Source organism: Lagenorhynchus albirostris, chromosome X (genome assembly GCF_949774975.1).
Source record: "Lagenorhynchus albirostris chromosome X, mLagAlb1.1, whole genome shotgun sequence".
NCBI lineage: Eukaryota > Metazoa > Chordata > Mammalia > Artiodactyla > Delphinidae > Lagenorhynchus > Lagenorhynchus albirostris.
This window is the reverse complement of record NC_083116.1, coordinates 38202150-38228983: the sequence shown is the minus strand read 5'-3', so window position 1 is coordinate 38228983 and position 26834 is coordinate 38202150. Positions and strand designations below refer to the sequence as shown.

The 26834-nt window shown below is 39.5% G+C and overlaps 1 protein-coding gene across 1 annotated transcript; it reads left to right on the top strand.

Moving 5' to 3' along the window:
* Positions 1 to 19683, top strand: NCBP2L (nuclear cap binding protein subunit 2 like). Its single transcript, XM_060138187.1, has 2 exons — positions 1 to 101; positions 19080 to 19683. The coding sequence occupies exons 1-2, from the start codon at positions 18 to 20 to the stop codon at positions 19659 to 19661; spliced, it is 666 nt and encodes a 221-aa protein (XP_059994170.1). The 5' UTR covers positions 1 to 17; the 3' UTR covers positions 19662 to 19683.
* Positions 19684 to 26834: the final 7151 nt, after the last annotated feature.

Sequence of the window (26834 nt, the reverse complement as noted above, 5' to 3'; positions counted from 1 at the left end):
TGTGGCACATATATACAATGGAATATTACTCAGCCATAAAAAACACAATTGCGTCATTTGTAGAGATGTGGATGGATCTAGAGACTGTCATACAGAGTGAAGTAAGTCAGAGAGAGAAAAGCAAATATCGTATATTAACGCATATATGTGGAACCTAGAAAAATGCTACAGATGAACCGGTTTGCAGTGCCGAAATAGAGTCACAGATGCAGAGAACAAACGTATGGACACCAAGGGAGGAAAGTAGCAGGGAGGTGTTGGGGGGGGGGGGATAAATTGGTAGATTGGGATTGACATATATACACTAATATGTATAAAATGGATAACTAATAAGAACCTGCTGTATAAAAAATTTTAAAAAAGATTATAGGGCAATTGTGTCCAATAGAAATATGAAAATCACATATATAAATTTTAATTTTCGTATAGCCATATTTTTAAAGTTAATTTTAATAATGTTTGAATAATGTGATTGAAAAACATCAATCTAATAGCCCTATATCAAACTCTAAATTTTGATAACAGAGAGAATATACTTTCTTTTCAGTTACTCAGAGAACTTTTACTAAAATTAAGTTATATAAGACTACAGAGAAAAGATCAAAAAATTCTAGAAAGTAGAGGAAGAATAGCATAGCGGTTAGCCTGTCTTGGGTAGATCCCACCTCCACCTTTGGCTAGCTGACCATGGGCAGTTTTCCCTTGAACTTCCTCTTTTCAAAATATCACCAATTAGAACAAGAACAGGCCATAATGCTCCAGCAATGTCCTGGTGGCCCCTGTGGCAGCTAACAGTCAATTAATGCTTCAGTTGCATGGAGGTCTCTTAAGAGGGAAGGTGGAGGGCAGGGGTAGAAGCCAGGATGGCCACGGTAGCTGGGAGCTTTGCAGAGGTTGGTGGGAGAGGCGGGGGAGGGGAGGAGGTAGGTGGCTCCAGGCAGCAGCTATTCACCAAACGTTATGGATGTATCTCAATATTTTAACAACTGGTGCAGCTTTATTATAACAATGTAACTGAATAACTAAAAAAAAAAAAAAAAGAGGTGCAGAGATTGGATGTTCATGGGCACTGGGGTGGGGAGGGGGCATCTCATGAAACTTTGACCTGAGGGTTCTTGACCCTGAGGAGAAGGTGCCTTTGGAGCTGAGCTGAAGTGAAAGGGCAGACTTGTGGGGAGCACGGCAGGCTGATGCCCTGGGTCAAACCCCACCTTTGTGAGATGTAGGGATGCGCTGGGTGGGTAAGTGGTAGGGTTCTGGGGTGTCTCAGAACTTGGAGACCTGGAATACTTTGAATGCATAGGATTCAATAACTATTGGTTCCTGAAAAATATTTAAAATATTCATGATGTTCAGTTTTCACTCAAAACTCAAATGGATTTCAGTTTCAGTCAGCACTCCCCACCCCCCTTCTTTCACAAGCCCATGGCCCTTGCAATAGAGTAGTATATACTGCCATCTAGTGTTCAAGACTTTGAACGTTTCCTGCCTGAGTCAGGTCTTGCAGAGACACTGAATTCCACTAGTGGAATTCCACTTGCCTGCTAGTGGAATTCACACTGCACTGGTCCTGAGAGCCGGAGGAAAGAGGAGGTGGTTCCTGTACACTAAGAGGGCTTCATGGCCAGACTGACACCAGTTGGGTCAGAGCCACCCTCTTCTAGTGGCGCTCCACTTGCCTGAGTCCCTGTAGATTGGGCTTTCATAGATTTGACATTCCCTCTGTATGCCACGAGGATCACCCCCATGATTAGGAGCAAAGGGCAGCCAACAAACTCCTGTTTCCAAGGCTCTTGGGTCTTATATGGGGCCCAGCAACTTCCGGAAATGGAAGGAGGGCCATACTCTCTCTGCTGTAGGGCCCAGAAAACCAAAATCAAGCTGTACCCCTGCTTCCTGACAGGATCCCAAGATAAGACGTGAAAGAGGCATTGGGAGGTCACTGACCAGTCCATCAAAGCTGAAAGTATGCTGTGTTCTCACAGACTACTGAAGATTGTTTGTTCTCTCAAAACCCAATCCTTTAGATGCGTTAATTTCCCCTTTTCTTCTTCTTCGCTGTCTTTTTTTTTTTTAATGTTCTTGGGTAAAAGCCAGAGGAGGTAGTAGAATATGAAATTTCATATGCATTGTGTGGACTTATAGCCTACTAAATTGTTTTTTAATTACAGTGTTTATGATTTTCCCTCTTGTTTATAATTATTTTATGTTAAACATTATAACAAAATATATTAGCTCCATAAATGTTTATTTAAGTTGTGTTTTGAGACTTGCTGGGACCTTTTGCTTCTACACTTGCCTGAGTCCTCTTATCTTTGTGCATAACCTTGGGACGAGGCCCTGGTGGAAGTATTTCCTTCTTGGCATTTGGCACCATTAAACTCCAGATTTTGTCCCCTTGACATTTCTCTTGTTGTAGTCTTTGCTCGCAAGCAGTATTGTTAATAATTCAGTACAGCTTTGCATACTATATCCAGGCTGATCAAGAGCAAATATAACTTAGAAAGAGGAAAATCTAGATAGTTCAGATATAGAGTTCAGAAAGCTGTTGTGTGTTTGCATACAAGTCCAGCTTGTACTGACATATAGCATAACTCCCCGGGAAGGCTGACTGGGCAGCCTCCTCTCTGTGAAGCCTTGCTTTGCTCACATATATTGTGTTGGATGGAGAGACTCCAAGTAGCAAAACGTTCTTACATAAACCCAACAAGCAGAAGGGGCCCCCACTTGCAGACAGAGCTGATGGCTTTCTGGGTGGAGTAGAAAGGGGAGAAAAGGGACACCTTCTTCTCAGATGGAGTCATCAACAGTCACATACTCTCCACTTGCCCTGTGCCAAGTATGGGGTTAGTGAGGTTTCAGAGTTAGATAAGACACAGGCCAAGCCCCCAAAGAACTCATGGTCTAGTTGGCAAAACAGATACGTAAACAGACAAATACAGCACAAACGGGAAGTGACGATGGAGGCCTGGTGTGTGTGTGGGGAGCACTGCTGTGGGACTGTGAAGGAGGGGTCAGCTCTGGAAGGAGAGAAGGGCAATCTACATGGAAAGAGGAGAGAACAGAGGCCTGGAGGTGACAGCAGGGTGTATGTTGGGGGCTGCGTGTGGATTACAAAGGAAGTCGGTGTTACTGGAAAGTAAGATGTGAGAGATGCAACAATGAGAGTCAAGGCTAGAAAGGGATTTCAGGACCAGGTCTCAGGGGACCTTGTGTGAAGCATTAAGGAAATCCTCCTGCTTCACAAGTTTGCCATACATTTAACAATTATTAAGAAAAGGAATAGATATTACTTATTGAGGTCATGCTATGTGCTGGGCACTTTACATATATCATCTCATTTAATCCCCACAACAATCCTATGAAGTAGGTACTATGATTCCAGTGATGAGCTGGGCTTGGGAAAGTTAAAGAAGCTCTCATGTCACATAAGTAGTAAGTGGTGGCATTTGAATTTGAACCTACCCCTTTCCAACTTCAAAGCTTATGCCTTTTACCATTAGGTGACTTTTTAGTGATGGTTTATTATACATTTACAAAGTATAACATCTGTTTTAAGAAGATTGCATACTGCAAAAAAGTGCAATCAATGATTTATTAACAAATATATATATAACCACAATCTTCTTTTTTTAATTTTTCAAAAATTTTATACAATTTAAAAAGTTACTTTCCATTTACAGTTATTACAAAATATTGCTATATTCCCTGTGTTGTACAGTACATCCTTGAGCCTATCTTACACCTAGTAGTTTGTACTTCACACCCCCCACCCCTATATTGCCCCTTCCCCTCACTGGTAACCACTAGTTTGTTCTCTATATCTGTGAGTCTGCTTCTTTTCTGTTATATTCACTAGTTTGTCATATTTTTTAGATTCCACAAATAAGTGATATCAAACAGTGTTTGTCTTTCTTTGTCTGACTTATTTCACTTAGCGTAATGCCCTCCAAGTTCAACCATGTTGCTGCAAATAGCAAAATTTCGTTCTTTTTAATGGCTGAGTAGTATTCCATTGTGTGTGTGTGCGCATGTGTGTATACATATATATACACACATACATATGTGTGTATATATACCACATCTTCTTTATGCATTCATCTGTTGTTGGAGATTTAGTTTGCTTCCATATCTTGGCAATTGTAAATAATGCTGCTATGAACATTGGGGTGCATGTATCTTTTCGAATTAGTGTTTTTGTTTTTTTCAGATGTATACCCAGGAGTGAAATTGCTGAATCATACGGTATCTATTTTTAGTTTTTTGAGAAACCTCCATACTGTTCTCCACAGCGACTGCGCCAATTTACATTCCCACGAACAGTGTACAAGGGTTTCCTTTTCTCCACATCCTCGTCAACATTGGTAATTTGTGTTCTTTTTGTTGACAGCCATTCTGACAGGTGTGAGGTGATGTCTCATCATAGTTTTGATTTGCATTTCCCTGATGATTAGCGATGTTTAACATCTTTTCATGTACCTGTTGGCCATTTCCATTTCCTCTTTGGAAAAATGTCTCTACAGGTCTTCTGCCCTGACCAATATATTTAAAGACTTTTGTTTGTACTGTGGAGAGCCAGGAAGGAAATTGATAAGTCTCGTATAATAATTAATATTATAGTAGCTGATGGACTTCCCTGGTGGTGCAGTGGTTAAGAATCCGCCTGTCAGTGCAGGGGACACGGGTTTGATCCCTGGTCCGGGAAGATCCCACATGCCACAGAGCAACTGGGCCCGTGCGCCACAGCTACTGAGCCTGCGCTTTTGAGCCCGCAAGCCACGGCTAATGAGCCCATGTGCCACAACTACTGAAGTCTGCGCACCTAGAGCCGGTGCTCCACAACAGGAGAAGCCACCACAATAAGAGGCCCACGCACTGCAACGAAACTAGAGAAAGCCAGTGCACAGCAACGAAGACCCAGTGCAGCCAAAAATAAATAAATAAATATTTTAAAAATATTATAATAGCTGAATTTTTTATTACTACCATGGGCCAGGTACTGTGCCAAGTGCTTTACATGGCATTATCCAATTTAATTATCACAACAACCCTGTGAGATACTATCATCATCTCCACTTAAAAGATGAAGAAACCAAGGCACTGAGAGGTTATATAGAATATCTAGAGAATAGGAAGCTGCCGTCTAAGCACTTACAGTCTAATTAAGTTCAAGTCAAGGCATACAGTAGTTTTTAGATAAGTCCATTTCCCTACCATCAATATTTAATTTTGTTAAACTTTCTTAATGGGAGAAAGCAGAGTATCTTTCCTGAAACTTTCACAATTGTTCACAGATTTGTAGACTGCTATAGTTGGTAAGGGTTTAAAACCTTCTAGATCAGGGCTTCTATTTTTTTTTGATGATTAGAAGATAAGGTTATATCTTTATTTAGTTGATCTGGACTTATAGTTAAACCATTTAAGAATTGTCCCGTGAAGGATTAAATCAATTTACATTGGGAAGAACCAATTATACAGACAAAAAAACAAATGATCTCAGTATCATGCATGCAATCTCTGAAAGAATCAGTTTTTTTTAAGAAAAAACATTATGAAATGGTAAGCAGTACACATTCAAAATATGTTTCTGTCAAGATTTTTTTTTTGGACTTACTATTTTTTAATGTAATTTTTTTTCATTTAAAATTTCTTTGGAAGCACAAAGAATAAATATAAACATAATATACAATATACGTATATAATATGTAAGTATAATATACATAAAATAAGAGGAAATAAATTAACAATTATTTCACCTTCTATAAAATTGTGTTGAGTTTTTTCCTATTTGTCTCTATGCATTTATACACGTATTTTGCATAATCATGGTTAGAACAAAGATCTAATTTGGTACACAGTTTTTCACTTAATATAAACAGTTTTATATAGTTTTATACAGTTCATAATTATAATTTTAAATGGCTACATAATATATTCTTTTATTTTGCATGTTCATATCAGCTTTATTATTTTCTACCTGCCAGCATCATTTACACAACTCTTTTTTTTTAAGTTCTTTTTTCTCACACACACACACACACACACACACTGTGTTTTATTTTTACAATAGATAAACTGACACCAAGCATTGTCAATGGATGACCACAACAAAAGCAACAATGATTGCAATTACCAAACACGAAACACACTCATACTACGTCATAATATTGACATTCAGTCCAGTAATCCTCCACTGTAACCGCTCCTTTACTTTGCAGTGAAAATTGATTTGTATATTTTTTGCCTCTGAGTCCTTGTGGGATTTTTTTTTAATTCAAACAGAAAGTCACAAAAATTATAATCATCCTCATCAGTTCACTCAGTCCCATGTAATTAATTTTTTTTCATCTTAATCTTTGTTAGCACTTTTATGAATTCATCAGTTTTCCATTAGAGTTCTGAAAATGCTTATTCATTCAGTTCAGCGGTATAGTCAGTTACCAGAAACCTGTACTTGTCAGAGTCTTTTCCATGAATTCCTTGAAGATGAAACCCTTTTATAGGAACATCTTTGCAAAGGCAACAGAGTACACCCAGAACTGTCTGTAAATGACAAAAGACTTAAAAATGACCACGGTTAAAGATTTGATGAAAGTTCATAATAATGCAATTGACAAGGAAATTTAGTTATTTCTGAGATATACATTTTAAAGTAATAACTATAATTATGACTTATAACATTATACCAGAACATATAAGATTTTTAGAAATTTCATGTAATGTCTGAAACATTTATATTAACATATTTCCATACAAATAACCCAAAGAAAGTTTAGTATTAGTTGGTTTTTTTGTTTGTTTGTTTTTTTATACTGCAGGTTCTTATTAGTCATCAATTTTATACACATCAGTGTATACATGTCAATCCTAATCGTCCAATTCAGCACACCACCATCCCCACCCCACCGTGGTTTTCCCCCTTTGGTGTCCATACGTTGGTTCTCTACATCTGTGTCTCAACCTCTGCCCTGCAAACTGGTTCATCTGTACCATTTTTCTAGGTTCCACATACCTGCGTTAATATACGATATTTGTTTTTCTCTTTCTGACCTACTTCACTTTGTATGACAGTCTCTGGATCCATCCACGTCTCAACAAATGACTCAGTTTCGTTCCTTTTTATGGCTGAGTAATATTCCATTGTATATATGTACCACATCTTCTTTATCCATTCGTCTGTCGATGGGCATTTAGGTTGCTTCCATGACCTGGCTATTGTAAACAGTGCTGCAATGAACATTGGGGTGCACGTGTCTCTTTGAATTATGGTTTACTCTAGGTATATGCCCAGTAGTGGGATTGCTGGATCATATGGTAATTCTATTTTTAGTTTTTTAAGGAACCTCCATACTGTTCTCCACAGTGGCTGTATCAATTTACATTCCCATCAACAGTGCGAGAGGGTTCCCTTTTCTCCACACCCTCTCCAGCATTTGTTGTTTGTAGATTTTCTGATGATGCACATTCTGACTGGTGTGAGGTGATACCTCATTGTAGTTTTGATTTGTGTTTCTCTACTAATTAGCGATGTTGAGCAGCTTTTCATGTGCTTCTTGGCCATCTGTATGTCTTCTTTGGAGAAATGTCTATTTAGGTCTTCTGCCCATTTTTGGATTGGGTTGTTTGTTTCTTTAATATTGAGCTGCATGAGCTCTTTATATATTTTGGAGACTAATCCTTTGTCCGTTGATTCGTTTGCAAATATTTTCTCCCATTCTGAGGGTTGTCTTTTCATCTTGTTTATGGTTTCCTTTGCTGTGCAAAACCTTTGAAGTTTCATTAGGCCCCATTTGTTTATTTTTGTTTTTATTTCCATTACTCTAGGAGGTGGATCTTGCTGTGATTTATGTCAAAGAGTGTTCTTCCTATGTTTTCCTCTAAGAGTTTTATAGTGTCCGGTCTTACATTTAGGTCTCTAATCCATTTTGAGTTTATTTTTGTGTATGGTGTTAGGGAGTGTTCTAATTTCATTCTTTTACGTGTAGCTGTCCAGTTTTCCCAGCACCACTTATTGAAGAGCCTGTCTTTTCTCCATTGTATATCTTTGCCTCCTTTGTCATAGATTAGTTGACCATAGGTGCGTGGGTTTATCTCTGGGCTTTCTATCTTGTTCCATTGTAGATCAGGGCTTCTTAACCTTTTTTGTGCCAAGGATCCCTTTGACAATATAATAAAGCCCATGGATGTCTTCTCAGAACAATGTTTTTAGATACACAGAACACAATACGTAGGATTACAAAGGAAGTAAATTATATTGAAATGTACTTATAAAAATACTAAAAATGGAAAACTGTCATATAGTTATGTAAGTGCTTGTTATTAATGTAAGTAGCAAGATATGGATGCAGCTCTGATAACCACGGTAACTTCAAAGTAATGATGAGTGTAACAATATTTAAAGACATCTGTAATAATAGTAATGTGACATAAAACTGTGATTTCTACTGATGACAAAGTCACAGGTACTGCTAATACTACTGCGATCTATTCTCTGCATTTATAATGGAAGGAAATCTAAATTTCAGTTAGAGGTTGGTGAAAATACAGATGTAATATTTTTCCCTTGAAGTTCATTTATCCCCTGATTTTTTAAGAGTTCCTGTTCTAGACCAAGCACCTTATAATATTAATAACAACAGCTAACATGAATGAGCCTTTACTATATGCAAGGCACGGTGCTAAGGGCTTTACAACCATTTTCCATTTATTGCTCCTAGCAAGCCTATGAGGTAGCCTTGTTTTACAGCTCTCCAAGAGATGGAATTAATTTTCCAAGGTTACACAGCTGGCAAGTGGAAGAGAACGACAGAGATTTATTTTCTCACAGTTCTGGAAACTAGAAGTCTGAAATCAAGGTGTTGGCAGGGTTCTTCCGAGGCCTCTCTCTTTGCCTTGTAGATGGTTATCTTCTCCCCTGGTCTTCACGTGGTCATCCCTCTGTACATGTCTATATCCAAACATCCTCCTTTTATAAGGATACCAGTCATATTGAATTAGGGCTCACCATAATGACCTTGTTTTAACTTAATTACCTCTTTAAAGATCCCATCTCCAAATATAGTCACATTCTGAGGTATAGGGGGGATTAGGATTTCAACATATGGATTTTGAGGAGGAACATAATATCACCCACAGCAGATCCCAGTTATAAGGATTCAGATTCAGTAGGTCTGGGGTGTGGACCAGGGATCTATAATTTTAAAAGGTCCCCAGGTGATTCTTATAGACGGCCAGGGTTGGGTTCCCAGCCACAGATTTTTCTTAGCACAGTGCTTGGACATGGTAGATGCTCCATAAATATTTTTTGATTGACCAAGAGGTGATGCCTGAACTGATCCTTGAAGGATGAACTGGGAAGGCTGAGCCCATTTTCTAGTGCCGAGTTGAGATACTAGATATACAATACTTAGTGCCTAGCACATAGTGAGAGCTCAATAAATGTTATATATTATTTTACCTGACCCTTTCAAACAAACTTGAAAGACAACCTGTGTTTGCACTGAGGCATAAATGAGATGATGCATGTAAAGTACTTAAGATAGTACCTGGTACATAATAAGTGCACAGGAAAAGGTGGCAGTGGATAGTGTTGGTGGTGGTGGTTTTATTATTTTTAGGTTTTACTGGACTGACATGGAATCGTCTATCTCTGATCTTCTGTGTTGTATGACTCTGCAGTTTGTCCTGTTACATTACTTCATATATAGTGTCTCCAAGCATGCTTATATTTGAGATTTCCCTTATAACAAGCACTGGCCCAGCCACCACTACCACCATCACCAGTCATGTGGTGTGTTCATGTTGTAATATCCAAAAGTGTATAGAAAATAGAGGAGCTGATGGTAGAAGAAATGGATCAGAACTCTGGTTGCCTTGGAAGATATTTTTGTGTAGTAAAGGGGTAGTCTCTGGTTTTCTGATCAGTACAGCCCCTGAAAACAGCTGGTAGAAGTGAATCAAAAGCTTTCCCCCTCTTTCTTGGGCACTTTCACTGTCTGGTAGAGTGTACATAGGCCACAAGTATGGTCCTCAGTCCAACCCAGTCTCCCCACAAGAGCCAGCTCTTCCTTCCCCACTAGCAGTTGATGATCAGTTTTCCCCCAGTTTCCCTAGCTAGTGCAAAACTCTTAGTGTTCTCGCAGAGCTTCATGGATATCGTAATGGGCATTCGTAAATGATGGGTATCAGACTTTGCTAGCTTGCTGCCCTATTAACCCAGAGTTCCCCTGGATATAATCAATTTTCTTGCTAAGGACTTCAGTGAGAAGGCACAAAAGTCCTTTGTTTTTTCCATGGTCCTTTGTTATTAGCTTTCCACCTCTCTCCATCCTGGGAATCCTGTTTTCACCAGTCATCTCATTTTACCCAAAACAGTAGTCTTCTCCCTCTTTGTAAGGAAAAACTGTGTTGTACTTTCCTGAAGCTTGGATCTCCTCTTGAAAGAAGGAGGTAAGGGCAGAAGGAAGCCAAGTAAACCTGGGGGGTGGTTGTCAGGGTGTGGGTTGAGAAGGATGGAGGTTGGGGATGCTGTTTTCTGTCTTCTTCTCTGAACTGAGAATCAAGGCCAATTATAGAGAGCAATGCAGGAGGAGGGTAACCATCTCGCAGAGATAACTTGTAAGGCCTCTATATTGTTTGTAGATCCGAAGCTACTGATTAGGGGCACCTGACCTAATATAGTAGAAAAATGGTTCGTGTTGTTCTTGCTGCTGTTTTTAATATCCTTCCTGAGGTGTATCTCCCTTCCTGTATTAGCTTTCTAAACCTTGATACTGTGCCCTCAGATTGATCTATTTACCCTACTTCCCGCTCCTTGGAGCTTTCTCATTTACCGTTCAGCCACCTCTAGAATTCTGGAGTCGGTTTATCTAGCCCTTTGTCACCATTCCATATGTTGACATACAGGCAGCCTCCAACATGTACATAGGCTGAGATCTCAAAGTTCACTCTGAAGTCAATCGTTTGGAAGGTGACGTGCGTTTTTCCATAGGAGAAAAAAATTGTTAATAAATGGTAGTTACATTTCCAGGCCAGCCCACAAAAGATATTTTTTAGCTTTAATGTACTAGAACAGTGGGCCATTTGCGATGAAAAAGTAGAAAATCTTAGTAATTCAGCAAAAACAAGAAGATAGTCCAAGGGAGTAAGAAATGCTTTAGCCTGACTCTGCTGGCTGGCGCTGGAATCAAGGAGGTTGAATTGGATGAGGAAAATGGGGCTTTCATGGAGGCTCTCAAGGGGACTTTGGAAGGCTACACTAGTTCTTTATTATTTCTAACTTCACTTTGAAATGGATCGCTTTCAATAATAATGAGTACTATATACTGAGCACCTACTCTGTGTCAGGCCCTATGTTAGACAGTTTACATACTTTCTCTTCATTTCAACCTCACAAAAGCACTATGAGGCAAATACTATAATGACCTTTATTTTACAGATGAGGGAACTGAAGCTCAGAAAGGTTTATAAGCTTGATGAAGGTTATTCACACAGTACAATGGGAAACCAAGTCTGTGGTTTCCCACTCCCCAAACTCATGCTTTACGGCATGTTACCTGGCTACTCTTTTCTTTTCCTTATCTGGGCATGTCATGAGCACTACTTTTAGGGCTCTCAGCCATAATTAGAGTTGTTTGTTAGCTTACAATGTAAACAAGAATCAGAGAAATCAAGAGAGGTAGAGGGAGGGAGAAAAGGAAGGAAGAAGGGAGGGAGAGTTTTGCTAGGCGAAAGTTCAGCTGAGAAACCAGGTATAGCAGTGCTTCTCAACCTGTACTGTGCGTTCCAATCACCCGATGCTGCTTCTGTTGCTCCACGGGCAACACTTTGAATTGCAAGGCCGTACAGTGCAAATGATAAACGAACAAACAAAACCCATTAAGCATCATTAATTTCTTGTTACTAATTTAATCGGGGTCAGCTTCTATACTGAACAGTCGCTTATTACACTCTTTTCTCCTGTGGGCTGTCCTAGGCCATCGTCTCTGCTTTGGGTCTGCCTGTCTGTTTCAGCTTATGCTCAACTGTTTTTTAAAATACACGTGTTAAAGACATATGAGCATCTTCTACCACTCTGAGGCCTAAGCAGCCTCAATCAAGCATTACTTTCTCTTGGCACAAGCCAGATCTCTGGCCATGAGGTCCAGGCTTCAACAGCTGCTCTCAGCTTTCTCTGTCTTCCTAGGAACAGTCTTATAAAGGTGAGGCATGTAACACTGCTGTCCCAGCTCTTTCTAATTTCCTTTCTCAGAGCTACTGCCTTCATCTGGAGCAGGAAACAGCATGGCTTTTTAAAGAGTCCAAATCTTTATTTCTTCCGCATAGTTGAAATAATACCAAGCATTAATTTAAGGCAGCCATTGAAAAGGTTCTTCGCAGAGTTCTCCTGCTAATTCCAGAAAGCCAGTAAAATTTGTTTCCTGGAAGGTTATTTGCTTTATCTTGCCACCTTCTCTCCTCCCTCCCCTGAGGATTTTGATTGTGATCATTTTGAGCCATTCTTCAAGTTTTTCTTCTATTTTTAGATGCTCTGACTCATTCTTCCCCACTAGCGAGAGTCAGGGAGAGCCTTCTATTCTAGCCAAGCTCTACTTTATGAAGTAGGAAATAGTCTCTCACAGTGTCTACAAATCAACTTGATGATCTGTGGCCTGCAACGACTCCATTGCTTTTCCATCTTCTTTAACAGTAGCCTTTCTAACTCCCTTTTCAGGTATGTATTCATCCAGCCTCCACTTTAATATACTAGGTAAGTTCACATTTCATCATTGGACACATGAAAAACTGTGCAGAAAAAGATTTGCAAGCTTCTCCTTGTAACTTCTATCCATTAATCTTACTTTTACCATATGGAGCAGAAATAACCCTTCAAATGTATCATGAGGCCAGTCATATCCTCCTTTAAAGGTTAACTATCTCTTTGCTAGACTAAACATGCCCAATTCCTAATCAATCCACTCTAGTCTGTAAGTGTTCACTTTAAAATAAGGTGCCCAGAAATGGATGTACTGCTCCATGTTTGGTTTGACCAGAGCTGAGTACATTAGGACTGTTCCATCTTGTGATCTTCTAATGCGATTTTACTATTGTGTGGGCTTAAAAGAAGTCACTTCTTCACATTTATTGAGCACCTCCTTTGGGTCGGATACTTCACATCTACTAAGCAACTTCTCCAAAGGTTCAGTGGCAGAAGTTCTCTGTTCTCTGTTACCCCGTGAAGCCAGGAAATGATATAGTTACCCTCTTCCAACCCTTCTTACTGTTATCTACAGCCCTCCAGGTCTCTCACTTACTGAGCAACTTGGTACCTCACTTATAGTCTCCCCAACTCTGGCCCTTAGATATGCTCAGCTTTCTCCTATTCAAAAAAGAAACAAACATGGACCTAGAGATTATCATACTCAGTGAAGTGAGTCAGACAGAGAAAGACAAATATCATATGATATCACTTATATGTGGAATCTAAAAAAATGATACAAATGAACTCAGTTACAAAGCAGAAATAGACTCACAGACGTAGAAAACAAACTTATGGTTACCAAAGGGGAAAGGGAGGGGGGAGGGATAAACTAAGAGTTTGGGATTAACAGGTACAAGCTACTATATATAAAATAGATACACAGCAAGGTCCTACTGTATAGCACAGTATCACAGAATCACTTTGCTGTATACCAGACGGTAACACAACATTGTGAATCAACTATACTTCAATTTTAAACAAAGAGAAACAAACAAGCAGAACTCTCCTTCGACACTATCCCTAACTGGTGCTCACCCTATTTCTTTCCTCCCACTATCATAGAAGCTTTTCAAAAGAGTAGTCTACACTTATTGTCTCCTTTTCCTCACCTCCCATTCAAAAGCCAGCCCCGCCTCCCTCCACCCCCCAGTCTGGCTTTTCTGACCCCAGAACACCACTGTTAACTGCTCTTGTTAAGGAAACCAATGACATCCTGATTGCCAAATCCAACGAACAATTTTAAGTCTTTGTTTTACTGGACCTTTGTTTTACTGGACGTCTTTCTCCTGCATTTAACATCTCATTGTTGCTCCACGTCTGTCCTCATGCCTCTCTTTTTTTTTTTTTTTAACATCTTTATTGGGGTATAATTGCTTTACAATGGTGTGTTAGTTTCTGCTTTATAACAAAGTGAATCAGTTATACATATACATATGTTCCCATATCTCTTCCCTCTTGCGTCTCCTTCCCTCCCACCCTCCCTATCCCACCTCTCCAGGCGGTCACAAAGCACCAAGCCCATCTCTCTGTGCTATGCGGCTGCTTCCCACTAGCTATCTACCATTTGTTAGTGTCTATATGTCCATGACTCTCTCTCGCCCTGTCACAGCTCACCCTTCCCCCTCCCCATATCCTCAAGTCCGTTCTCCAGTAGGTCTGTGTCTTTATTCCTGTCTTACCCCTAGGTTCTTCATGACATTTTTTTCCCTTAAATTCCATATATATGTGTTAGCATATGGTATTTGTCTTTCTCTTTCTGACTTACTTCACTCTGTATGACAGACTCTAGGTCTATCCACCTCATTACAAATAGCTCAATTTCATTTCTTTTTATGGCTGGGTAATATTCCATTGTATATATGTGCCACATCTTCTTTATCCATTCATCCGATGATGGGCACTTAGGTTGTTTCCATCTCTGGGCTATTGTAAATAGAGCTGCAATGACTCTCTTGAAAGTGCCTACTCCTTGGCTTTGGTGATGCTGCTCCTCTCCTGATTCTCCTCATACCTCTCTAGTTGCTCCTTTATATGCTTCTTTGTGGACTCTTCTTCTGCCACCCGTTAAGTGCTGGTGTTTCCCAGGATGTTTCTCATTCTACACCTTTCCCTTAGATCATCTCATCCATCCCCGTGGTTTTATCGACTGTGCTGTTGACTCCCAAATCTATATCTATGGCCCCAGACCTCTCTTGTAAGCTTCAAGCCTGAATACTCAATTGCAACTAAACATGTGGGACATATGTGCCACAGGTACCTCAACACCAAACTGTGTGTCACAAATTCATCTTCCTTTTCAAATCTGTTCCTCCTGCTCTACCTACCCCATAACTACCATTTTGGTGACTCAGAACTTTATCCACAGTAGTCCAGGCCTGAATGTTGGGAGTCTTCCTAGACTCTTCATTCAACTAGTTACCAAGACCTGTTAAGTCTATCTTCTAAGTGTCTATCAGGTATGTCTTTTCTTTATATTACTACATTGTATTAGTCCAGAGTCCCCATCATCTCTTTTTTTTTAAACTACTAAAATAGCTTCCCAAATGGTCTCCCTGACTCTGGACCTACTCCCCTTTAATCTTTTCTCCATATTGGTACTAGAATGAGTTTTCTGTAACGCATATCAGATCACATCACTCCTCTGCTTCAAGCCCTAACATGGCTCTCCACTGCTTACTGGTAGAGTCCAAACTGTTCCACATGCCTTACAAGGTCTTTCACAACCTGGCCCTGGCTACCCTTCTAGTCTTATCTTCTAGAATCCTTTCCTTATCTTCTTGCCCAAATGGTATCAAACTGAACACCCCACCATGCCTCCATGCCTTTGTACACACTGTTCTTTCTGCTTAGAATGACCCCTTGTTTTCCAGCCAAACCCTTATTCACCTTTCAGAATTGGACTTGATGTGTGTCTGGATAGATACACAAGAAACCAGTGACAGTGATTTGCCTCTGCAGAGAATGGGGTGGCTGGGGCACAGTGTCAGAAGGCAGACTTGCTTTGCCCATCTTTTTGTATATCTTGTACCACAAATCTGAATTGGTTATTCAAAAAATAAATACAATGTGATCATTTTTTAACAGACTCAGGGATCATGTCCCCCTAGAAAGTCCCCCCCTCATATTCCTCGTCTGTAGTTTTCTGTCCCTTCTCTGTGCCACCTCTGGGCCTAGTATGTGCTCCTATAAGTAGAATAATCACATTGTGTTGGAATTTATCTTGTAAGTTGCCTGTCTCCGCAGGTTGTGAGCTCCTTCAGGGTAGAGGATGCGTCTCATTCTTATTTCCCTAGAATCTAGAGTGCTCCAAGAATGTTTATTGAATAAATGAAGAAATGAGTGAATAAATGAATGAACTATGGGATTATAAAATTATAAAACAGGACTCTTAAGCCTGTGCTCTTTCCAGATCTCCCTCACTCTGTCCTTTTGCCCTGTGTTGAATCTAAAAAGTATTACTTCACATTTATCCCTAAGTACTATCCATCACCTTGTCAGTTTGGGTTCAATCATCCAAGACTGCCCAGATCTGTTCAAAGTCCCTCCTAACTCTGTGTCATCAGCAGATTTGATATGTACTTACTCTGGGTCACTAAATCACAGAATTGGAATAATTTGTCTAGTACCTGCTGTTTATTGAACACCTACAGTGTGTTAAGCACTGTGCAAGGTGTTTTCCCCTATGACCTTGTCACAGCATTTGCTTCAAGGTACGTGTTTTTATCTCCGGTTTACAGATGAGGAGATTGAAATCAGTGTGGTTAAGTACTTTGCCTAGGGTCACGTTGCTAATAAGTGGTAAAGCTGAGATTTGAACTGAGGTCTTTTTTTTTTCTTGCTGTGCGTGGGCCTCTCACTGTTGTGGCCTCTCCCGTTGCGGAGCACAGGCTCCGGACGCGCAGGCTCAGCAGCCATGGCTCACGGGCCCAGCCGCTCCGCGGCACGTGGGATCCTCCCGGACCGGGGCACGAACCTGCGTCCCTCGCATTGGCAGGCGGACTCTCAACCACTGCGCCACCAGGGAAGCCCTGAACTGAGGTCTTTTGACTTCAAAATTTATACTTGCTTCATAACACTACACTGGTTAAAAGGGGTGTCTACATTGCCCGACTACCGGGCAAGGGGTTCTCCAAGGTTAGCTTGAATTCCTCGGTGCCTAGTGTTCATTGCTCCCCAAGGCAGCCCATTCCAACTTTGGACTGCTCTGACCATTTCAAAAGCTCTTATTTGTAGGAAGCCAAAATTATAAATGAGCTGAACAAGACACAGCCAAGAATAGAGCTTTTTGGCTCACTCCTAGAACTTCCCTTCTAGTCTGACACCAAATCATTCGTTTGTTCAATCAGTTACAGACTCATTTCAACAAATAGCTGGAGCACCCAGCCTATATTCTGCCATCTCGTCTGCAATGAAATTATGGGAAACTTTGTCTAATGCCTGGATGAAATGAAATCCACTATAGCTATCACATTCTCTGATCTGCCAATCTAGTAACCAGGTCACAAAAGGAAAAAAAAAAGGAAATGAAGTCTGGGAGGGATATTTGTTTTTTAACGGGGCAATTTGTCAATGACTCAAAGTAATGAGTTTGTAGCAGCAGACTTTCAGACACCATTGACAGGCTGTCAGGAAGATGATTTTGGGGCAGTGGTCTTCCTACTAAGTAGGAAGGGCCCCCAATTTTCATTGCTTTGAATTGTATAGCACCTGGTTTTATTTAGGCTCCCATTTCCGGCTTCTATGCTTTTATTTTTCTTTGTGTTCTACCCTTGCACATGTTTTCTCTATCTGGCTCTTTCCCTAAATTTCTACACCCTCCCCCCAAACACACACACACACACACACACACACACACACACACACACACACCCTCCTTGTCATTTGAGAATCAGTGCACGCAGCCCTTCCTCTGGACACCTTCTCTGGTGCCTCCGAACTGGGTAACTGTTTCTCCTCCTGTGTGATGTAATGGAAAGTGCACGAAATATCCATCGCAAAGTAGATGCCCAATAAATGTTAGTTTCCTTCTCCCTTTCCCCGGGTATTTTGCTAAAATAGTATTGATCACACCATATCATGTTTTCTTGTTTACTTGTCTGGCTTCATCAGTCAATTCTGAATTCATGTGTTCTATCATTCAACACATATTTATTGCATGTCTACTGTATGTGCAAGTCATTGTTCATGCTAGGTGCTGTGGATACAATAATTTCTGAAAATCATACTTTCACTGTATCTTTTTCATTTTTGCATTTATAGCACTTAGCATAGTGCCTGGCAAATAAAGATTGCTCATTATAGGTTTGTTAAGAGAATGCATTTCCTCAGAAGAGTTTCTCAGAAGTGTGGTCCTTGGACTACTTGCATCTGGAACACCGAAGGGTGCAGGTTAAATGTTAAATGTCAGTTCCCAGATCTTGCTCTAGATCTGCTGAGTCAGATTCTCTTAAGGGTGGGCTTCAAGAAGCTGCATTTCAGTCTAGCTCTGCAGGTATTTCTTTCACACTAAAATTTGGGAACCATTGCAAAATAGGAGTCGTGGAGGGGGGAGAACTAATGCATATTTTTTAAAAGTGTAGCTAAAACCAGTTGAATCATTTTTAATGCCTCCTACTACCGTAGGAAAATTTAGTAAAGGGGGAAAAGGGCATTCATTAAAATTATCTGGGAAGGTTTTTTAAGTAGACTTGGAATATTCAAATAATTAAATTAAAGTCTAAGATGATGAGTGGAATTATTGCTAGTAAAATCTAATCTTAATTTAGGTCAGATTTATGATGCCAGAGAGTTCTTATTTTTATAGAGCTTCTTGTGTACTTGATAGTACATAGGGATTCTGCCTAACCTAACAACACAATATATTGATTTCCATATTATAGACTTGAATCACAAATTTATTATTTTAAATCATAAAAGAGTATGCCACAACTGTATTTGTGCTTTGACCCTGATTATGTATGTGTTTTATCTGATGCCTAGTCCTTGATCAGGATGATACTCGTGCTCATTCTCCATGAAAATTTGATCCATTTTACTGTTTTATACCGTATTTTCCGAGAGCGTACTGTTATTAAATGTGTTCTTTGGTAATAGATGAGGTATGTAAGATCTGAGTCAACCAAAGGTAGCGTAACTTCCCTTTCAGGAAGACTTGCAAAATTGGATTTTATGACCATGTTCCTGGGGCTTTTGGAACTTTCTATTTTTGGTTTGCCTTGATGTGATCCTCATGGTCAAGAGCTGAGATGTCTATGCATCTGGGCACAAACCTCTTAAATATACACAGGTTTGTATTTCAGTTTCCCTCCTTGTAACTTTACTTTTGTTAAATTCAATTTAGGGTTTCTTTGGTGGTGATACTGCTGCTAAGCTGGATCGGGAACTGCTGCCCTCACAGCACCCACCGGGCACTATGTCCAAGGACCTGAGAATTCTGTACAGCGACTCCTCCCTGGAGCTGAGCGAGTACCAGGGCCAGCTGTTTAGTAGCAACGACAATGAGCGTGAAAAATTACTGATGGAAGGCTCCACACTGTATGTGGGGAATCTTTCCTTTCATACAACCGAAGAGCAAATATTTGAGCTCTTTAGTAGATGTGGTGATGTCAAGAATGTTTTTATGGGCCTGGATAAAATAAAGAAAACGGCACGTGGTTTCTGTTTTGTAGAACACCATAACAGAGCTGATGCCAAAAATGCCATGCAATTCCTAAATGCGACCCACCTAGATGACCATATTGTCCACATAGCTTGGGATCTAGGCTTTAGAGAGGGCAGACAATATGGCCATGGCCAATCTGGGAGCCAGGTAAAAGATGAATTTTGTGAAGAGGAGGCTTTGGAAAACAGCCTCAGGTCCGTGGTAGGAGAGGAATCCACTAGAGAAAAACCTGCAACTGTAGCCCCTCAAAAAATATATTAAAGAAAAATACCAGGCCAGCAAATAGCCCATTTCATAACAAATCTAAATTACTTTATTTGCTGGGCAGAAACCCTTTTGCTGTATCTTTCTCTCTGAAATGTTATTAAATGGTGCGAACAAAAATAGTCTCTTGTTCTTGTCTTAATTTTGAAGCTGGTTGTCAGATTACCAGTTTGATCATCAGGTGGTCAAAAGTGAAGTGTTCTTCAGGAATAAATTAGGTACGTTAGATATGAGTCATGAAAAGCACAACTTCCCTTTCAGGAAGCGTCAGTTGGATTTTATGACCATGTTCCCAGGGCCTGAAATGATCATTGTTTTAGACTTGGCATAAAATAAAGTCAAAGAATTGGAAAACTTTAAAAAATTATTAAAAGAATACAAGCACATTATTTTAAAATATTAAAAAATCCAGAAGAGTCTATAATGAAAGCAAAAATCTTCCTGCCCCACCTCTTCCTACCCCAGGCCTATTCCCTGGGTAATAACTTTCAATTATTTTAGCAGGTTGTTTTGGTTTCTTTCCTGGTAGTTTCCTCCATATTTCTAAATAACATGACTGCTTATACTGTTTATTTTAATTTTAAATGTCATCTACTGACTCCCTGCTTTCATAGATGAGAATTTAGCTCACTTACACCCCCACTGGCACTTCTCTTCTCTCAATCCTCTCAATATAGTTTACAACACTTTACTTACATTTTCTATTGTTACATCACATAGGTTAGGTTATGCTGCAGTAACAAACAACCCCAAAAGCCTTAGTGGCTTAAAATCACTAAAGTCTGCTCCTCACACTACATTTCCATTGCTGATTGCCATGATCATATTCCTTCTGGGGCCCAGAAATCTTATCTACTATCAGTAGTGTGAATCAGTTATGGTAATTCCCTCTTTCTTGCTGGTGATTGGTTTAGGAATCCAGGCTTAAGCCAATCAGAGGTTTACAATCCTGTGAGATTAGTTATTAATAAGGTCATAGGTGGACAATGACCAGTGGGGTCCCCAGTAAGACAGAAATGAAAGATTTTTAATTTACGTTTGAAGGAGCGGTTGTCTCTCTCCTTCCCACTGGATGTGAATAAATATGTGTAAAATGATTGCTACAAGCAGCCTTCTTACAACCACAAGAGAAAAAATCCCTAGGATGAATTGGACTCTTTAGAAGGTGGGAAGAAGGACCAAAGAAACTGTGTCCTTCACAAAATTATCCAGCTGCCGAATCAACTAACCTTGTAGCACACACTACATCTGGATGTCCTATTACGTGAGAAAATACATTATTTTATCCTGTAAATCAGCTTGTTTACATGCATCTGAAAGTACTCTGATACCAAATACTTTTTCTTAATTTCATTCTTGTACAAAGAATTTAAATTGCACTCTCATGACCCCAAACTTACCTCTCCAGGGTTCATCACCTTTCATCTGGAAAGTTAGATAAAATCACCTTCTTACTCCTGACTCCTTCACCCTGTGACCTGAGGTTAACCTCTCCATTCAGTAACATTCTTTCCTGAGTAGAGGAGGAAAGGGAATGTCAATTTTTATAACTATTATGTTCTGGGAAATTTGCTAGAGGCTTTAAAACACAATTTCATTTACTCTTAACAGCTCTGCGCCCTTTACATAGATGAGAAAACTGAAGATCAGAGAGGTAAGGGCATCAACTAGTAAGTGGCAGAGCTGGGGTTCAAACCAAGGCATCCATGTCAATGATGGTGCCCTTAATCAAGGTACTCTATTATCTCTTTCCCTTATCTTCAGTCAGGCCAGGAGGTGGAAACCTCTCGTTGAGTTTCTTCTTTCTCAGGAAATTATCCCACTGACTACATCATATCTGAGCTCTCTCCCCCTCAAGCAAGCTTCTCAAGTGTGATCGCCTTTCAGCCTTGACGTGGAGGATCACTCAGACTCCACCCAGCCATATTTATCTTTACTCTCTGGGAGAAACAGGAGTACCCGACATGCATTTCTGGCTAATTTAGCTTACTCTGCATACAGCAATGGAGTTTACTAACTTTTTAGCATCCCCTCTCTGTAACTTCCCTAAAACATAAAAAGAGATTTTTCAAGTCATGTGATTAAAATTTTGTTTTTATCACAGGATGTTTGTGGAGGAGTACCTTGGCATATCTCCCAACCACTCTTCATATTGGCTACCCACTTACCCTGCTCCCAAGGATGTCTTTAAGGGTTTAACAATGTCCTATGAAGCATACTGTTGGTTACTTTAAAGGAACTTTCATACTGTATGGCTAGAGGACTCCTCCAGTAGTTCTTACAATATAACATATTCTTTAAAATCATGCTGAATAGGGGCTTCCCTAGTGGCACAGTGGTTAAGAATCCACCTGTCAATGCAGGGGACACGGGTTCAAGCCCTGCTCCAGGAAGATCCCACATGCCATGGAGCAACTAAGCCCGTGCGCCACAACTACTGAGCCTGTGCTCTAGAGCCCGTGAGCCACAACTACTGAGCCCAGCTGCCACAACTACTGAAGCTCGCATGCCTAGAGCCCGTGCTCCACAACAAGAGAAGCCACCGCAATGAGAAGCCCACACACCACAACGAAGAGTAGCCCCTGCTCGCCACAACTTCACCGCGTGCAGCAACGAAGACCCAATGCAGCCAAAAATAAATTTAAAAATAAAATAAATAAATTTATTAAAAAATCATGCTGAATAAATCAACAGAATAAAGGATAAAAATCACATGATCAAAATTCAATAGATGCAGAAAAAACATTTGAAAAAATTCAATACGCTTTTCATGATAAAAATGCTCAACATAGTAGGAATAGAACAGGACTTCCTCACTCTGATAAAGGACATCTATGAAAACCCCACAGCTAACATACTCAATGATGAAAAACTGAAAGCTTTCCCCCTAAGATCAGGAACAATAGACTTTTACTCAATATTGTTCTGGAGGTTTTAAGCTAAGATAATTAGGCAAGAAAATGAAATAAAAGACATTCATATTTAAAAGGAATAAGTAAAATATCTTTACTTGCAGGTTGCAAGAGAAAATCCTAAGGGGTCCACAAAACAGAGAACTACTAGAGCTAATAATTCAGCAAAGTTGCAGGAGATAAAATCAATATACAAAAATCAATTTCACGTATATGAACTAGCAATAAAAAGTCCAAAATGAAATTAAGAAAGCAATTCCATTTAAAATAGCATCAAAAAGAATAAAATACTTAGGAAAAAATGCAAAACAAGAGTGCCAAATTTATACTCTGAAAACTACAAAATCTTGTTGAAATTGAAGAAAACTTAAAGAAATGGAAAAATATATCCCATGTTCATGGATTGGAAGACTTATTAATATTGTTAAGAGGACAATACCTCCCAAATTGATCAATTGTTTCAGTGCAATTCCTATCAAAATCCCAGCTGGCTTTTTTTTTTTTTTGAGAAGTTGACAGGTTTGTCCAAGAGTTCATATGAAAATGTAATAGAATAGCCAAAACAATCTTGAAAAAGAAGAACCAATTTGGAAGGCTCACACTTCCTGATTTCAAAACATACTACAAAGCTACTGTAAACAAGACAGTGTTGTACTGGCCTAAGGATAGACATATAGATCAATGGAACAGAATTAGGAGTCCAGAAGTAAACCCTCACATTTACAGCCAAATTATTTTTGACAAGGGTACCAACACAATTCAATGGGGAAAGAATAGCCTTTAAAGCAAATGGTACTGGGACAGCTTTAAACGGATATCCACATGCAAAAGAGTAAAGCTGGACACCTACCACACAGCATATACAAAAATTAATTCAAAATGGATTAAATAACTAAAGATAAGAGCTAAAACTATAAAACTCTTAGAAGAAAACATAAACATAAATCTTTAAGACCTTGGGATAGGCAATGGTTTCTTAGATATGGCACCAAAAGCCAAAGAAGAAATAAATAATTGGATATCAACAAAAATTTAAAATTTTGTACTTCAAAGGACAGCACCAAGAAAGTAGAAAGACAATCCACAGAATGGGAGAAACATTTTGTAAACCATATATCTGATAAGGAACTTGTATCTAGAATATATGAAGAATTCTTACAATTCAACAAAAAAAGACAAACAACCTAAGTAAAAATGGGCAAAGGATCTGAATAGACATTTCTCCAAAGAAGAAATACCTATGGTCAATAAGCACATGAAAAGATACTCAGTGTCTTTAGCAATCAAGGAAATGCAAACCAAAACCACAATGAGATGCTACTTCACAAACAGTAGGATGGCTATAACCAAAAAGTCAGATTCTAATAACAAGTGTTGGTGAGGATATAGAGAAACAGGAACACTTATACATCGCTGATGGGAATATGACTTGGCACGGCTGCTTTGGAAATAGTCTGGCAGTACCTTGAAATGTTAAGCAAAGGGTTGCCAAATGACCCAGCAATTCTTCTCCTAGGTACATACCCAAGAGAAATGAAAACATATGCCCACAAAAAAACTTGTACACATATGTTCATAGCACCATAATTTATTAGAGGCAAAAAGTGGAAACAACTCAAACGTCCATCTACTAATGAATGGATAGATAAAATGTGGTATATCCATGCAATAAAATATTATTTGGCCATGAAAAGAAATGAAGTACTGATACATGCTATAATATGGATGAACTTTGAAAACATTATGCTGAGAGGCACCAGTCAAAAAGGACCACTTATATGAAATGTCCACTGTAGGTAAATCCACAGAGACAGAAAGCAGATTAATAGTTGCCAGGATCCAGGGAGGTGTGGGGCAATGATTGCTATTTGGTATGAGATTTCTTTTTGGGGTAGTGAAAATGTTCCACACTGATTGTAGTGATGGTTGCACAACTCTATGAATATACTAAAGCCTTTAAATGGGTGAATTGTGTGGTATGTGACATGTCTCAATAAAACTGTTTAAAAAATCACACTGAATAAAAAGTTTGCTGGGGGCTTCCCTGGTGGCGCAGTGGTTAAGAATCCGCCTGCCAATGCAGGGGACACGGGTTTGATCCCTGGTCCAGGAAGATCCCACATGCCGCGGAGCAACTAAGCCCGTGTGCCACAACTACTGAGCCCTCATGCCACAACTACTGAAGCCCACGCACCTAGAGACCGTGCTCCATAACAAGAGAAACCACCGCAATGAGAAGCCCGTGCACTATAACTAAGAGTAGCCCCCGCTCACCACAACTAGAGAGAAAGCCCTCACACGGCAACGAAGACCCAGTGCAGCCAAAAATAAATAAATATATTAAAAAAAAAAGTTTGTTGGATATGGGCAGATATAGGGGGAGACAGGCTATTTTATCTGTGTATATCCTGGTAATATTGAAGGCTTCTTCAATTAAAAATTTATTGTATAAGACTTATCTTCCCTACAACCCTACTTTCACCCCCAATTCATCTTCTTTCAATTTGTTTTCTTTGATGGGTTTTTCTATGGTGCTAGCACCACCAACACTTTCCTTTGTGGGGAGGGGGGATATATATTTAGTCAGACATTTGGATTTGTTCCTGTATTCTCTTTGTCCTGATAAGGATAGGGCACTGGACCAATTTCTGATCTCAATCTAGGGATAACTGGAAATGATATATAATGCTACCTTTGAATCACTTCCTTCCTGAAAGACACTTTCTCTGTCCTCTTGAGGCTCTTGGATTTTTTATTTTTGCAACTGGACAATGAGATTTTCATCTTCACCAATTTTCCAGACCAAAAAAGAAATCTCCCTGGAACTTTAACTAGCTGTCTCCAGTGGGTGTAAATTGGGCACAAGGTACAAAATAATGAACTGAGAATGGCCTTGTATCTCACCTCATAGGATCTCACATCTCATCTCATAGGATTCCCCCAAAACTCCCTTACTGAGATAATCCATGCTTTTCTCTAATAAAGTTCACTGTTTTATTATGTATGTTCTTTTGCTGGTGGGCAGATAAGATCTGCAGATAACAACTTATTCAAGGTTTACCAAGAAATCAGGGAAATGAAAAGGAGGGAAAACATTTTATAATGAGTTATAAATTTCTAATGAGTTATAAATTCTTTAATAGTCTTATAGTAGATTTCTAATTATTTTGAAAAACTGTGGTTTCACTATGTTTTTGTTTTTGTTTTTTGGTTTCACTATTTTTGAACTCATATTCATTAAATAATTATTGAGTGCCTACTATATGCCAGCAAGTCTGTAGGTTCTGGGAATACAACAATGAACAAGATGGACAAAAATTCCTGCCTTCATGGATCTTGTATTCTAAAAGGAGGAGACATAATAAATACATACAATATATATGTTGGTTGGTGATAAGTACTATGGTGTTAAAATAAAACACTACTTAGTGAATGAGCAGGTAGGATTGCAATTTAATATAGAGTGGTCAGGAAAGGCCTCACTCAGAAAGTGTCACTTGATCAAAAATCTTTAAGAGGTAAAGGAGCTAACCATTTGGATAATTGAGTGTGGTAGATTGTATGACTGTAATAATCTCTCTCATGCAGCATGCCCTTTTTGTAATGTGACTTTGCTACTCCTCCTATCAAGAAGTGGAGTTTCCCCTCTTCTTCTTGAATCTGGGCTGCTCCTGTAACTTGCTTTGACTAATAGAATGGAACAGGAATGATTTGTAAAATTATCTATGCTAGACCTTAAGAGGTTTTGCAGCTTCTGTTTTTACCCTCTTAGAACGTGGCTGCTACATAGAGAAATCCAAGCTCTCTTGATGTAGAAACAGGCCACAAGAAGAATTAAAGTGCCCCAGTTGACAGCGAGCACGAAGGCTCCATTCTTGTGAGTGGGGCCAGACCTAGTCAAGCTGCCCCATCCAATACCATGCGGAGCAGAGATTAGCCATTCCCACTGAACTCTGCCCAAAGAGGAGACAGACAAAAAAAGGTAAGTAAGTAGAATAATTATAAAGTATAGTAAGTTCTACAAAGTAAACAAACAAGAGGCTAAGAAGGAGAATAATATAAGGGACCTAATTTATTTAGAAGGATTGGCCAGGGAAGGCGTATCTAAGGAAATGGCATTTGAGTTCAGACATAAAGGATGTAAAGGAATGGTGGTAAGAGTATACTAGGCAGAGGGAAAAGCGAGTGCAAAAACCCAGTCTCGAAAGAGAGCTTAGGTGTTTCAAGCACTTTTTAAAGAAGACAAGGGGGGCTAAAA

Excerpts from the sequence above, each read along its gene's own strand:
- NCBP2L (XM_060138187.1), top strand. The coding sequence starts at position 18 with ATGGAATATTACTCAGCCATAAAAAACACAATTGCGTCATTTGTAGAG. Across the intron at positions 102-19,079 it reads AGACTGTCATACAGAGTGAA|GGTTTCTTTGGTGGTGATAC; the intron begins GTAAGTCAGAGA and ends AATTCAATTTAG.